The sequence below is a fragment of the Myotis davidii genome, unplaced genomic scaffold (genome assembly GCF_000327345.1).
Source record: "Myotis davidii unplaced genomic scaffold, ASM32734v1 scaffold198, whole genome shotgun sequence".
Taxonomy (NCBI): domain Eukaryota; kingdom Metazoa; phylum Chordata; class Mammalia; order Chiroptera; family Vespertilionidae; genus Myotis; species Myotis davidii.
In genome coordinates, this window is record NW_006291485.1 from 1,834,271 (window position 1) to 1,847,893 (window position 13,623).

General features: G+C 52.9%; 1 protein-coding gene across 3 annotated transcripts; it reads right to left on the minus strand.

Moving 5' to 3' along the window:
* Window positions 1–1,907: 1,907 nt before the first annotated feature.
* On the minus strand, window positions 1,908–13,012 carry MBD3 (methyl-CpG binding domain protein 3). 3 transcript variants are annotated; one of them, XM_006764818.2, is made up of 6 exons: window positions 12,978–13,012; window positions 8,589–8,748; window positions 7,875–8,012; window positions 5,319–5,409; window positions 4,765–4,942; window positions 1,908–2,722 (listed from the first exon to the last, which is right to left on the minus strand). In XM_006764818.2, exons 1-6 carry the CDS (start codon window positions 12,995–12,997, stop codon window positions 2,527–2,529), a joined length of 783 nt encoding a protein of 260 aa, XP_006764881.1. In that variant the 5' UTR covers window positions 12,998–13,012; the 3' UTR covers window positions 1,908–2,526. The 3 variants fall into 3 exon arrangements, with proteins under 3 accessions (XP_006764881.1, XP_015420132.1, XP_006764882.1); XM_015564646.1 differs by having other exon boundaries at window positions 12,942–13,012; XM_006764819.2 differs by lacking the exon at window positions 12,978–13,012 and adding an exon at window positions 10,043–10,194.
* Window positions 13,013–13,623: the final 611 nt, after the last annotated feature.

Here is a 13,623-nt window from a genome sequence, read left to right on the forward strand (position 1 = left end):
AGCCAGGCACCAGGATCTCAAGAAATATCCAGACCCAGGAGAAAACCAAGTAACCAGGAAGACACTACCTCCAACATATCTCTCTCATCGATGTTTTTTGCTCTCTATCTCTCTCCCTTCCTCTCTGTAAAAAAAAATCAATAAAATATATTTAAAAAAAAAAGTTTCAGGACCCCTGCCCTAAACTGTTGGCTCAGAAACCCTGGCACCCTTGTCTCTGGGAGTCTCGCTGGGGAGAAAAAAATTCAGGTGAGACTTTCAAGCTTGGAAAGTGTCAGGAAAGGCTCTATGATGGGACTGGGGCATCCCATTCTCACACAGAACCACTGAGTCCTTCCAGGGACCCAGGCTCTTGTCCTTTTTGAGGTCAGTGGCTGCTGAGGGCCTCTCAGTGGCCAGAGGCTGGGCACAAACACTGTGTTGGAGTCATGAAGACCCAAGTTCTTCCAAACGGTGCCCCTAGGCAAGTTGCTAACTTGAGCCTCAAGTTTTCCCTCTGGAAGCTGGAACCAGTTCTGGTGGGTGGGCAGGGCTGTCTGCAGAGTAGACAATGCATGCGGAGGGGACACTCAGAGTGGGGAGGGGGCAGGGGAGACAAAAAGATGAACAGAGACTCCATGTGGGGATGAGGAGGGGGTCCAGGCCACTAAGCCTGACCTGGGGGGGCAGGCAGGTGGATCAGGGTTCTCCCAGCTCTTGCACCAGCCTTGTGAACTGACGTGCAGAAGGTCCAATTCAGGTCCCCAAGGCCAGACTCAGCCATGTCCCTGTGTGCCCAGCCCTGAAGACCACCTCCTCCCCCCGCCCCCCGTCTTCAACCAGTAGGTCGGGAGTCCCAAATCTTCTGGAAGCCCCCACATCTGGCTTTATGCTAACAGTGCTGGTACTGTCAGGCTTCCACCTTGGAGTCTATGGGGAAATCTGCCACCCTCTGGGACAGGCCGGCCCCTCCGGATCCCGTTACCACCCAGCCCAGAATTGATGATCCACAGGATGCAGGCCTGGCGGGCCCAGATGAGGCCCGTTTTGCTCAGAAACAAACACCATTCTTCAGATTGAACCCAGGCTCCAACCATGCTCACCCAAGATGGCTTTATTCTGTCTGTCACCCACAGTAACCTCCCTGCAGCCCCTCTACTCAGACCTGAGGGACAGAGGACTCATGGCCACGGGACCTCAGGCCCTCCCAACAGGCACTGGGACCCGTACAGGGCAGCCTTCTTGGTTCTCAGGATTTTTCAACCTGACTTGGAAGGATGTGGTCAGTTTGACTGCACCAGCATCCTTGGAAGATCAAGATGGCAGCAACCGCTCACAGCTCTGAGGGGTCCCATGTCACCCTGCACCCCTGACCTACATGCCCATACCTACACTGTCCCGGGTGTCTGGCCAAATGACTCAGCAGTTAGGATCTTTGCCGTCACAAGCTGTTGGTTAGGACAGAGAGAGAAACCAATATTGCCTCCCTTCACACCCCAACCAAGGATCAATCCCAAGGCACTAGGGCTGTAGGGGATGAGTGAAGTGACAAGATTGTGATGATCTTCGCCCCAGTGCTTCTCAGAGACCACTATTCTGGGTGTGGCACTTAGAAATGCTTGGCCATGAAACACAACTCTAGACAGGAACACACAGGAGCCTGGGCCCCAGTGGCAGCTCCAGCCAGGCCACATGACAGCTCACAGCCCAGCGTGCTGGGTATTAGCTGTACCTGTTATACAAGGAAAAACTGAGGCACACGGGTCAGCCCTACGGTGCTCCTGGCTATGAGCAGTCCTCTTCAGATGCTGGTGGCTGACCCTCTGGCAGGACCCACCAGGCCAGACAGTGAGGTTTTCAGATGAAGTCCACATTTCACATCCTCGTCCAGCAAACACAAAAGGTAAAGAAGTTACAGGACGTTCAGCCTCGTTTGTACCACCGATTTATTGAAGGAAAACGTCTGGGCTGTGCCGCTTTCTTTGAGACACACTCTTGAGTGTCACGGCTTTGCTCAGCCGGATGGGCACTCGGGGAACCACCCTGCACCCTTTCTGGGAGGGCTGACAGTCTGGCCCAGAGGATTGTTCCTCACACTCAAGATCGGGAGGTAAGCCTGTTTCAAAAACCCTCTTCTGAGCTCAGGATGGCGACAGTGAGTCCAGAGGCCCAGTTGCATCCAGGAGCCATATCCCTGCAGGCAGGGCCAAGGAGCAACCAGCACTTTCAGAAGTCTGGCCCTTCAAAGAAGAGCAAACGTGGGGGTTTGCAGGGCCGGGGACCATCCTCCAGCCATGACCCTAGGTGTCCTAGTGGCCAGGGGAGTGGACATGCCTGGGAAGGGAGGAGGGCCCCTTCCCCCCAAGCCTGGTCCCGTTAGGGCAGGGGCTGAGGCTTGGGCAGGGCCTCTGGAAGGACAGGGAGACAGGTGCTCTCCTAGCACAGCCGATGCCCAGCCTGGGACAGGTCCAAGAGCTCTTGGATTGTCTCTTCCCCGTGGTCACTGCCCAAGCACATGCTGTAGCCTGGGGTCCACCTGCACCTGCTCTACATGTGCTCCATTTCCTGGTCTTGGTCAGGCTCCTCCTCCTCATCCTCTTCATCTTCTACCTCCTCTTCCGCACCTGGCTTGTCCAACGGCGCTTCACCATCCCGGGCCAGCTCCTCCACATGGGCCAGCATGTCAGCCATCAGCGCCTCTTCCAGCCGTTTGCGAACCTGCTGTACCAGTTCCTCCTGCTTCCTGGAGACACATGGAGTGCTGACAGGGAATGTCCCGATCCGGGGAGACCGGGTGCGAGGCCAGGAGGGTGGGATGCACAGACATACATGGGCTACTGATTTTGGGGCCCGAGGGTCCTCCAGCCCCGGCCTGTGGCTCACACTCCCTTCTTGAGCAGGTAGCTCGGACTCAGCCTTCCAGATGGCAGACCCAGGGGCTGGGAGTGCTCACTCTATTCCTATTCCACTGGCTGCCTCACTCCCTCTTTCCACCACCCTGTCTCCCCACCTCCTGACAGGCACTACCCCAATCGGTTCTGGTCGTTCTGGTCTGCCTGATGGCTCTCCTCCTCCCAGAATAGGTGGTCACCTGTCTGCTTGGTTCTTCTGGTCTAGTGCACATGTGTAAGTTCTTTCGCTAGCACTTGAGTGGGGTTTGCAAAGGGGAAAAAGACCACTGAGTGCCCAGTCCACTGCCTAGCCAGTGTCACCTGTCTTGTGGATGACAGTTTGCAGGTAGAGAATTCTAGGTGGGAAATGGCTTTCCGTCTTTTTTTTTTATTTTTAATATATATTTATTAATTTCAGAGAGGAAGAGAGATAGAAACATCAATGAGGGGGAATCATTGATTGGCTGCCTCCTGCACGCCCCCTACTGGGGACAGAGCTTGCAACCCGGGCATGTGCTCTTGACTGGAATCGAACCCGGGACCCTTGAGTCCAGAGGCCGACGCTCTGTACACTGAGCCAAACTGGCTAGGGCTGGCTTTCTGTCTTTTGGCAAAGAAAGCGGCTGTAGCCTGGTCTGCTTGTCCATCTGCTTCCCCTCCCTGTGGCTTTTAAAATCCATCTTGTCTCAAGTTCTGTATTTTTACTATAACATGAATCTAACGTTTGTGTCTGTTGCCAGGTCTAATAAATGTTGGCCCTGTCCCTGTCCTGTGTGGGGGGCGTCCTTTCTCTCCATACCACTGTCTTCTCTGCACAGCTGGCTACTCGCCTCTCCAGACAGGACCAAATCCACTGCCTAACCCATGACTTAAATTTTTCATTTTAGTGACTTCTAATTGTAGTTCTGCTTAGCTTTAAAAATCCTTCCAGTCTTTTTGGAGTTACGTTCTTTTTTTATACTTTCAATTCCCTCTCTTGCCCTTTCTCTTGGGCAGACTCTCTGGCATGGGAGACTTGGGGGTGGTGGTGTGGTATCTTAGTTCCATGTCCTCACCTTATAGGGGCTTCTCTTATATCCCAAAGCTTTGAACCCCCAATTCCGAGACAGGAAGCCCACAAACCTACAACCCAGCACATACACCAATCAGGCCATGCCTGCTCTGGTTTCCAGCCCTTTTTTTGTGGGGGGAGGGGGACTCCTAAATTTCTTAACTTCCCTTCACCTCATGAAACTTTTGTTGTTGTTAATCCTCACCTGGGGATATTTTTCCATTGATTTTTAGGGAGAGTGGAAGAGAGAGGGAAAGACAGAGAAACACTAATGTGAGAGAAACACATCACCTGGTTACTCCTACACACACCCCCACCAGGGCCCAGGCCAGGGAGGAGCCTGCAACCAAAGTATGTGTCTTTGACTGGAATCGAACCCAGGACCCTTTGGTCCACAGGCCAACACTCTATCCACTGAGCCAAATCAGCTAGGGCAGACCTCACAAAACATTTTAAGTTTTGCGCTGACATTTAAGGTTTTAAAGGATGTGTATTTATCCTTTCAGCATTTTGACGTTTCCTGCCAGTGCCAGTTCAAACCACCTCCTTACCAGGTCTTCCCAAAAGGTTCCAGCAAATGGACGCCTCTCACTCCGAGTCCATCTGCACCTGGGCACTACCAACTCAGGTCCACACTAAAGCCCTAGGACGTGTTTATCTTCACCTCTCACTCCGTACTTCCTGTTCCTGTCATGTGCCCACTTCCTGCCTCTCTAGAGCCTCCTCCTCTGTGCCACAGCTAGTGTCCCACCCCTCAGCAGGGCCCTCAAAGGCCTCCTACCCCTGAAGGCTCGAAGACACACCGGCCAGGAGCACAGAGAGGGTGGGTGGGAGAGCAGCTACCTGATGTCCTCGTCAGTCACCATGAAGGCCTTGCAGAGGGGCTGGGCCGTGTTGAGCCACACTCCAGGGTTCTTCTCCACGGCAGCCGAGAGCTGGCCGGTGATGGGCATGGTGCTGGTGTGCAAGGCGCTGGCTATGGCCGAGAGTAGGGTCTCATCTGTGCAGCCGGGGCCCACGCCTGCAGGGGCGCAGGAGGTACCGTCACCACCAGGCACTGGCCTTTGTCCCTCAACTCGGATGTTGTCCCCAAACCCCCCTTATGGGCAGGCAGTTGCTCTCACATCAGAAAAGGAGCTCTACGTGCTCAGGGATGGACGGTTGTGTTTATGGTGCAGGAGCAAAATCACACCCCAAATTTTTCCAGGACCCTCCAGGACAGATGCATCTTGCTGGTCCAGTGCCTCCCCCAACCTCGCCACCTCCCGCCCGATGTGTTCTGCTCTGGGTAGCTGTCTCCAGGACCAGATATCAGGTGTCTGCCCCTCTGACCCAAAGCTGGAGGTTGGAGGCCCCCTTCCCAGCTTCCCCTTACCCGTCCTGGGGTCTGGGCTTACCCTGCAGACCTTTAGGGAGGTCCATGGTCTTCACAAGCTCTTCAGCAATATCAAAGGCGTTCAGGCCACTCAGCTTCTTCTCCCAGAAGAGCTGCCGCCGGACAGACAGATGTGAGGCCAAGACAGCAAGGCACCCCCATGCACAGGTGAACCATAGCCGTCCGATGATGGCTAAAGCCCGTCCACATGTAGTGCAGTGGTTGGTCTCAGCATGACCTCTAACCCCTACCCTGGCTGGGTTGCTGACATCCCAGCTTGAGAAATGAGGGTGCCATGGCCCCAGCAGGATCCACACCCAGGCCCATCTTCCCAGAGCAGAGAAACGCCAACTCCAGTTTTTGGCAGGACAAAGACCCAGGATGTTAGATGTGCGGCAATGTTCCCAAAAGACTGTCCCACACACCCTACCATACAGTGTGTGGATGCTTGTAAATAGGTATGAAAACACCGGCAATTCTCATTTTTTGAAAAGCAGGTTATACATCCATTATGTATGATCTTATTTAAACCCCTTTCCCCCACAAAACTTAACCATTTATTCAAGAAAACATTGGCCAGCCCAGCTGGCGTAGCTCAATGGTTGAGGGTCAACCTATGAACCAGTAGGTCACGATTCAATTCCCAGTCAGGGCACATGCCTGGGTTGTGGACTCGCTCCCCAATGTGGGGCATGCAGAAGGCAGCCGATCAATGATTTTTCCTCATCATTGAGGTTTTTATCTCTCCGTCTCCCTTCCTCTCTGAAATCAATAAAAATATTTAAAAAAATAAAACATTGGCCAGAAAAAGCCCCAAGTGCCCCAGCAGCCCTCTGCATGGTGGGTGGGGCCGGGGTGGGGGCTTTGCTCTGCACAGAACTAGGTTCTGGGTTGACTGTTCCGGACTGCACTTGGGCTGAGGGACCCAACAAATGTAGGCTCTGAAGAGTGGACTGAGCGTCTTCTGCGAGGAAAACACCAAATGGTGGATGATGCTGGTGCTGCAGGAGGGCCTGGAGGTCTTGGGGCCTAGAATGGGAGGCTTCCATGGAGGATCTGGCAGTGGCATCTAGGGCTGAGGTCGAGGCTGGGGTAGGGTCAGGGTGAAGGCCGCAGAGCTCGAAAAGGCAAGGCCAAGGACAAGGAGTAGACCCAGTCACCACGCTGAGCAGCCTGGTCAAGTACACGAAGATCAAGTCCCTGTAGGAGATCTGTCTCTTCTCCTGCTCATCAAGGAATTGGAGATCACTGAATTTTTCCTGGGGGTATCCTTCAAGGACAAGGTCTTGAAGATTATGCCCGTGTAAAAGCAGACACCCGCTGGCCAGAAGACCCAGTTCAAGGCATTTGTCACCATTGGGGACTACAATGGCCCTGTTGGTCTGGGTGTTAGTGTTCAAAGGAAGTAGCCACCGCCCTAGCCAAGCTCTCTATTATCCCTGTGGTGAGGCTACTGGGGTAACAAGATCAGCAAGCCCCACACTGTCCCCTGCAAGATGACTAGCTACTGTAGTTCTGTGCTGGTGTGCCTCAGTCCCGTCCCCAGGGGCACTGGCACAGTCTCGACGACTGCTACACCTTGGCCAGAGGCTGCACTATCACCCTGGGCAACTTTGCCAAAGCCACCTTTGATGCTTCCTCTAAGACCTACAGTTATCTCACCCCTGGCCTTTGGAAAGAGACTGTGTTCACCAAGTCTCCCTGTCACTGACCATCTTGTAAAGACCCACACCAGAGTTTCTGTGCAGAGGACCCAAGCTCCAGCTGTGGCCACCACATAATTTTATGCAAGAAAAATAAATTGAGCCCGGCTGGTGTGACTCAATGCCTGAGCATTGACCCCATGAACAAAGAGGTCGCTGGTTCGATTCTAGGTCAGGGCACATGTCTGGCTTGCAGGCTCAATCCCCAGTAGGGGGCATGCAGGAAGTACTGATCAATGTTTCTATCTCTCTATCCCTCTTCCTTTCTCTCTCTCTAAAATCAATTAAAATAGCCCTAGCCAGTTTGGCTCAGTGAATAGAGTGTCAACCTATGGACTGAAGGGTCCTGGGTTCGATTCTGGTCAAGGGCACATGCCTGGGTTGTGGGCTCGATTCCTAGTAGGAGGTGTGCAGGAGGCACCCGATTGGTGATTCTCGCTCATCACTGATGTTTCTATCTCCCCCCCTCTCCCTTCCTCTCTGATATCAATAAAAATATATTTTAAAAATTAAAATTAAAATCAATTAAAACATATTACCAAAAGAAAGGAAAGAAAAATAAATTGATACCCTGGCTGAGTAGCTCAGTTGATTAGAGCACTGTCCTTTTTTTAATAAGAGCATTGTCCTGATAAGTCAAGGTTGTGGGTTAGATCCCTGGTCAGGGCACATAAAACAATCAACCAATGAATGCATAAAATAAGTGGAACAACAAATCGATGTTTCTCTCTCTAAAATCATCAATAAAAAAGAAAAGAAAAAGAAACTGAATTAAGCCTGTTATTTTTTTCAAAAAGAGAGGACCCAGCTTGGAGGGAACAGTAGATTCAGGGCTGGGCTGACCTGGCCAGGGTGTGTGCAGGGTATGTGCTCACCTGCCGGGGCTGCTCCACAGCCTTCTGGGGGTCACTCTTCACCTTGTTGCTGGGATGGTTGGTGATCTTGGTCACTGGCTGCTTGAAGATGGATGCTGTCTGCCTGACAGGGAGGGCTGTGTTCAGATCAGGTTTGCCCTGTGGAGACAGGAACAAGGCCCCTCATGACTCTCCAGAAGCCTGACTCCTGTGTTCTCCCAGTCTCTAGCACACCCTGTGGCACCCAGAGACCTGCAGGAGATGCCAAGTCCAGTCCCTGCCTATTCGTTGCCGTCAGTGGGGCTCAGTACACACACTGGCCCTGTCCTTGCCTCTTGTGCCTCATTCTCTGTGAAGTACTAGCCTGGGGGCACCCTGCCTAGCTGTCTAGCAGCCAGGGCAGAGACAGGTTCAAAGTCCCACTGAACCTGTCATCAGAGACTGGGGACACACGCAGGGTCACTGGGTACCCATGTGGACTGTCAGCTGTTGAAGACACTGTTCAGGGAAGGAAAGTGCAACAAGCACCAGAAGCAGCCAGAGACCTCTCAAGGGACAGAGTCACGATTCCTTTTTTCTCCTTTTCTGTGGCCTCCAAATTTCCCTCAGCAAATAGTTACTTCAACAGCAGTAAACTCCATTTCAGTATCAGCTCTTTCCCCCACCACGGTGGGTCTGAAATGGTGAATCGCCACGCCCCATTGTGATGGGGTGGAGCAGGGCAGGGTGGCTCACCTTGACCTGGTTGGAGGAGTCATAGCGCACCCGTTGCCGGCTCTTGTTCATCTTGCTCATCAGCATCTTGCCCGTCCGGAAGTCGAAGGCCCCCAGGTCCATGGAGCCGCCCAGGTACCGCGCCAGCTGTGGCTTGCTGCGGAACTTCTTCCCACTCGGGCTGCGGCCAGAGAGGAGTCAGTGGCTGCAGGATGCGCCGGGCCACCCCACACCCCCAACTCCAGGCCCAGAGCAGAGATGAGCACCTGGATCTACAGAGTGGTGGGGCCTAGCCCTGAGAGCCCGACTGTCATTTTCAGAGCATCTTGAGACCAGACCCAATGATAGCAGGTATTGGAGGGACACGCCCTGATAGCAGTCTCCTTCTAGTGGTTATGGCGTTGGGGACTAGGGGCTCCTGGGGGCCAGTAAAATCTCATGTTAAGATTCGGGACCAGGACCCCAACAACTGCTCAGGCGTGACCTGTTGGGAAAGCTGGAAAGCAGGAGCTGTGATGACCTGACTGTGAAGATTGGCGTCCTGCTCAGCTCTGAGGAACAACACCCACCCACAGGGCCACTGTGCAGCAAGGTCAACGCCACTACGCTGGACAGGACAGCACAGGACCCAGCATGCAGTAACAGTCCTGCATGAAGACTTGTGCAGCCACTTTGGAAATAGTCTGGCAGCTCTTCAAAGGACCAAACAGCAATCCCACCCCTGGGTATCTCCCTGAGAAATGAAAACATACATCCATGAAAAAATTTAACCCAAATATTCACAGCAGCAGGATTCACAATAGGCGTAAGTGGCAACAACCTAGATGTCCACCAGCTAATGAATAGACACAACATGACCCCATCCACACGCTATTACTACTCAGCCACGAAAGGGAGGGAAGCACTGACACTCTACAATGTGGATGAACCTTCGAAGACATGATGCTCAGTGGGAGGAGCCAGACACAAAAGGCCACACAGTGTGATTTCATTGATGTGAAATGCCCAGGACAGGCACATCCACAAGTATAAGTAGATCTGTAGGTGCCAGGGGTTGAAGAGTAGGATGGAGGGGTAACTGCAATGGGCATGGGGAAACCTTGGAGATAAGCCCCCAATTTGAGCCAGTCCACACCTGCCCCCTCCAGTCCTGTTCACGTGTCCAGGCACACAGCAAACCAGGGACAATGGAGGGCAGGACGGGTCGTTCCAGCCAGAAGGAAACCTATGGCACACTCAGCTCAGGCAGCCCTGCTGGCACCCCCTACTGGGTAAGGTTATTGCAGGAACTTGTGCTTCTTCCCTTGGCCTGGCCACTTCAGCTAGGACAGGGTGCGTTAGCAGAGTGCCCTACTGCCTAAGGCTGCTAAGGACTCTTCTGGAAGACCCACTTTTATACTATGCTCTGTGCTGGCAGATATGAGCACCCAGCCCATGTGCCCAGGGCAATGGGAAGGCAGAGGGAAGGAACCCACTCGAAACACTTGCCAACATTTCTTTGCCTCCAGTCACTTCCACCCGTGGCCGTTGACTTTAAACATGAATGAGAACAGGGAGATCAAACAGAGCCCAGCTGGTGTGGCTCTGTGGTTGAGCATCCACCTATGAACCAGGTCACGGTTTGATTCCCGGTCAGGGCACATGCCCAGGTTGCAGACTCGATCCCCAGTGGGGGGCATGCAAGAGGCAGCCAATCGATGATTCTCTCATCATTGATGTTTCTCTCTCTCTCTCCCTTCCTCTCTGAAATCAAGAAAAAAAATATTTTTAAAACAAAACACAATGCACAGGTTAGCAGTTGCTCAGGGCTGGGGATAGGAGAATAGGGCATTGGGGTTCCTTTGGGGGTGATGAAAATGTCTTAAAATTGACTGTGGTGATGGCTGTATCTTTGAATATACCAAAATAGTACACTTTAAATGGGTGACTTCTGTGGTATGCATACCCTATCTCAATAAAGCTGTTTAAAACAAGTGCCAGGGGCTCAGAGAGGGAATGGGGAGCGACACTAATAGGTAGAGGGCTTTGATTTGGGATGAGAATGTCTGGAACTAGAATGGTGACGGTTGCACAATGTTGTGAAATGTACTAAAAATTGCCAAATTGTAAGCTTGTAAAGGGTGAATTGTATGAAATGTGAAATTATATCTCAATTTTCAAAACAGGTTTTGCAGATCTGTACTGACAGATTAAGACATCCCTGACATTTAGTGAGAAAACAAATGAGCCCTCAGCCATTCTCTGGAGTAGGCCTACCTGGGAGCCCAGCTGGTTGTGGGCTGGGAGCCTGTGCCCAGTGTGGAGCCTGGGGGTCTGAAGAGATGCAAACAGACAGACACTTGCCTTGGACCTGGTCCTGCCCTACACCTGCTTCTCATCAGTAGATGATCTGCTGCTCTGGTTTTCCTAAGTCTACTTCTACTTTCAAATGAGATCTTTTGGAAAAATCCTCTCAAAAAATTATTCGTTAGGTCAGGGAATTAACTTTCCTCAAGTCCTCAGTTTCCTGCCTGGATAGAAAATGTCAAGCAGGGACTGTCTTCACAAAGAAAACACGGGGCAGCCAGATGTTCTACTCCATAACCCCCAGTCTCAGCAGACTCTGGGAGTGAAGTTCAGACAAATCATCAAGATGTTCGGTTCCCGGTCAGGGAACCAAAAAGAAAAAAAAAAAAAAAAAGATGGAGGGTTGGGTGGATGAGCCCCCGAGGGATGGTCCATAGGGTCACTCCCTCTCCTGCAAGGCAATTCGTCAAAGGAGACATTTACTCACTACCATTCTTTGGAGGAAGACAAGAATTCAAGGCCTGCGTGCCCCTAGGGCAGTGATGGCGAACCTTTTGAGCTCTGCGTGTCAGCATTTTGAAAAACCCTAATTTAACTCTGGTGCTATGTCACATATAGAAATTTTTTGATATTTGCAACCATAGTAAAACAAAGACTTATACATTTTTGATATTTATTTTATATATTTAAATGCCCTTTAACAAAGAAAAATCAACCAAAAAAATGAGTTCGCATGTCACCTCTGACACGCGTGTCATAGGTTCACCATCACTGTCCTAGGGGCAGGGCTAGAACTCAGGGCCAGGTCTAATCTGACTCCTCAGCCCCCACTGCATTAAGACAATCAGGAAAATCTACCCATGCTCTTCCCCAGTAGCTGGGTTCAGAAGGGGTCTCCAGAGGGTGGTGAGGGGGCCAGGAACTCACATTCCAGGAAAACACCACGGTTCCCCATCACATCCCCCCTAGATCTCCCACCACTGGGAGAAAGGGGGACAACTGTCGGGTCACTCAGGCCAGAGACCTGCAATGAAGCTGGACTCCGTGCCCCCCTCCTCTCCCATCTCAGGCCCTCACCTCTTCAGTGCAGCCATGGGAAGCCTGAAGTTGCATCTGCCCAGCCCGTTTTGGAGCTTTCCCCCACCTCCAGACCCCTATGTTCGGGGCCGGGGCCTCACTCAGCTGAAGTTCTGACACGCTCCCAGGCAGGAGGGGATGAGGATGCTCTAGCCATGCTGGCCTTGGTCCAGCTCCTGAGCTGCAGACTGCTCTCCGCTACCACAGGCCTCTGCACAGGCTCATGGTGTTCCCACTGCCTGGACTGCTCTTCCTCCCAGCTTCACTGTTAGGGCTCAGCTAGCCATCACCTCCTCAGCTAGGCCCTCCAACCTGCCCCAGCTTCTGCCAGGCACCCCTACCACCAGCCCTCACAGATCCTGCACTTCTCAGCAGGTCACCACCTAAAACCCAGGAGTAACAGGGTGAGGGCTGGTGCCTCAGCTGTCACCTGGAAGGGGAGGGCCGGGGTCTTACTCCCAGCTGAATGGCCAGGACCCAGCAGTGCCAGACACCTAGCAGATGCTGCCGAGATGTTAAATTAACAAAGGACTAGAAACAGAGAGACCTGCCTCGGTCCTTGGATCTAAAAGCAAGTAAACAAGCATGCTTGGAATTAAATGGGGCACATGGTCCTACTCTGAAGCCTCCCCACTGACCCAGGACAGAACCAAAAGGATTTAGGTTTTCTAAAGAGCCTGCGAGGGAGTGATCTCACCGCAAATGACAGCAGAGGAGAATGCACATGTGTCCCTAAGAAACACTTTTGCAGCGCCACTATGTCAATGAGTAAGTTAAAGGTTCCAGCCAATTCTGTAAACTAGGTTTGGAAGCCCACAGTTTCGCTCCCGTCGCTGCCCTGCACTTTTTGGAAACCGGAAACTGGAGTCTGAGCTCGTCCTGGACCAGTCACTGTCCTTGCCCAGCTCACTTCCCTCCTTCTTCCGAAAAGGGGCAAGCAAAAGCCTAGCTCTCCCCCTCCCCGCAAGGGCTGGAGGATGGAGCATTGCTTCTGCTTTTCCTTGGCCTCACCCAGCCAGTTTCTGGGCCCACAACCAGGCTGCATACCCCGCAGCACCAGCTGGCATTCAACAGGAGGCAGGTGTCCTGCCGGCTCTTTCATCAGGGACCTGAAGCAAAGGGGAGGGAACCGTCAAAGCTGGCTCAGAAACAAAAGCTCCTTCCAGCAGTCAGGGGGGAAAGAGGGAGAAGGCACGCAGCAGGTGGCCCACTGTCTGGGAATGGGCTTCAAGCCTCCCACTAATTCTTTGTTCCACGGAGGGGGTTCGGGCCCATTTGGCCACTTCTCCCGGGCTAAGGACAGCTCCTGCTTCCAATATTGGGGAGGGGGACTCTGAAAACCTCGGACCACCACTCACAGGCTGGGCTCTGTTTGTGCGGGGTTCATCAAGTCTCATGTCCCGCGTCTCTGTGACTGAAGGATATACGACCAACGGGGTTGCCGCTCCCAAACAAGCCCAAAGATCGGAAAGGGTGACCCTTCAAAACACGCATCCCCAGGGGCCCGACCCCCCCGCACCCCGGGAACGCAGGAACCTGCTTTCCTAGGTATGCCCTCCCGGGCCCATCAGAGAAAACTTCGCCCAGCCCCCACCCCTGCCTCCCAGCGACATCTGGCCTGCACCGGCCGGCGCCCTTCGGCCCTCTGGCAGGTTTCCCATGGCTGCCGAAGAGAGGCCGGCGCTCGACCGTC

Bases quoted from the DNA above. Each gene is read 5' to 3' on its own strand.
- MBD3 (XM_015564646.1), bottom strand. From the start codon at position 12,997: ATGCCAGCTGGTGCTGCGGGGTATGCAGCCTGGTTGTGGGCCCAGAAA. The intron at 8,013-8,588 runs GTGAGCCACCCT...CTGTCTCCACAG, and splicing joins ACTCCTCCAACCAGGTCAAG to GGCAAACCTGATCTGAACAC. The intron at 4,943-5,318 runs GTAAGCCCAGAC...GCGCCCCTGCAG, and splicing joins CCTCCCTAAAGGTCTGCAGG to GCGTGGGCCCCGGCTGCACA.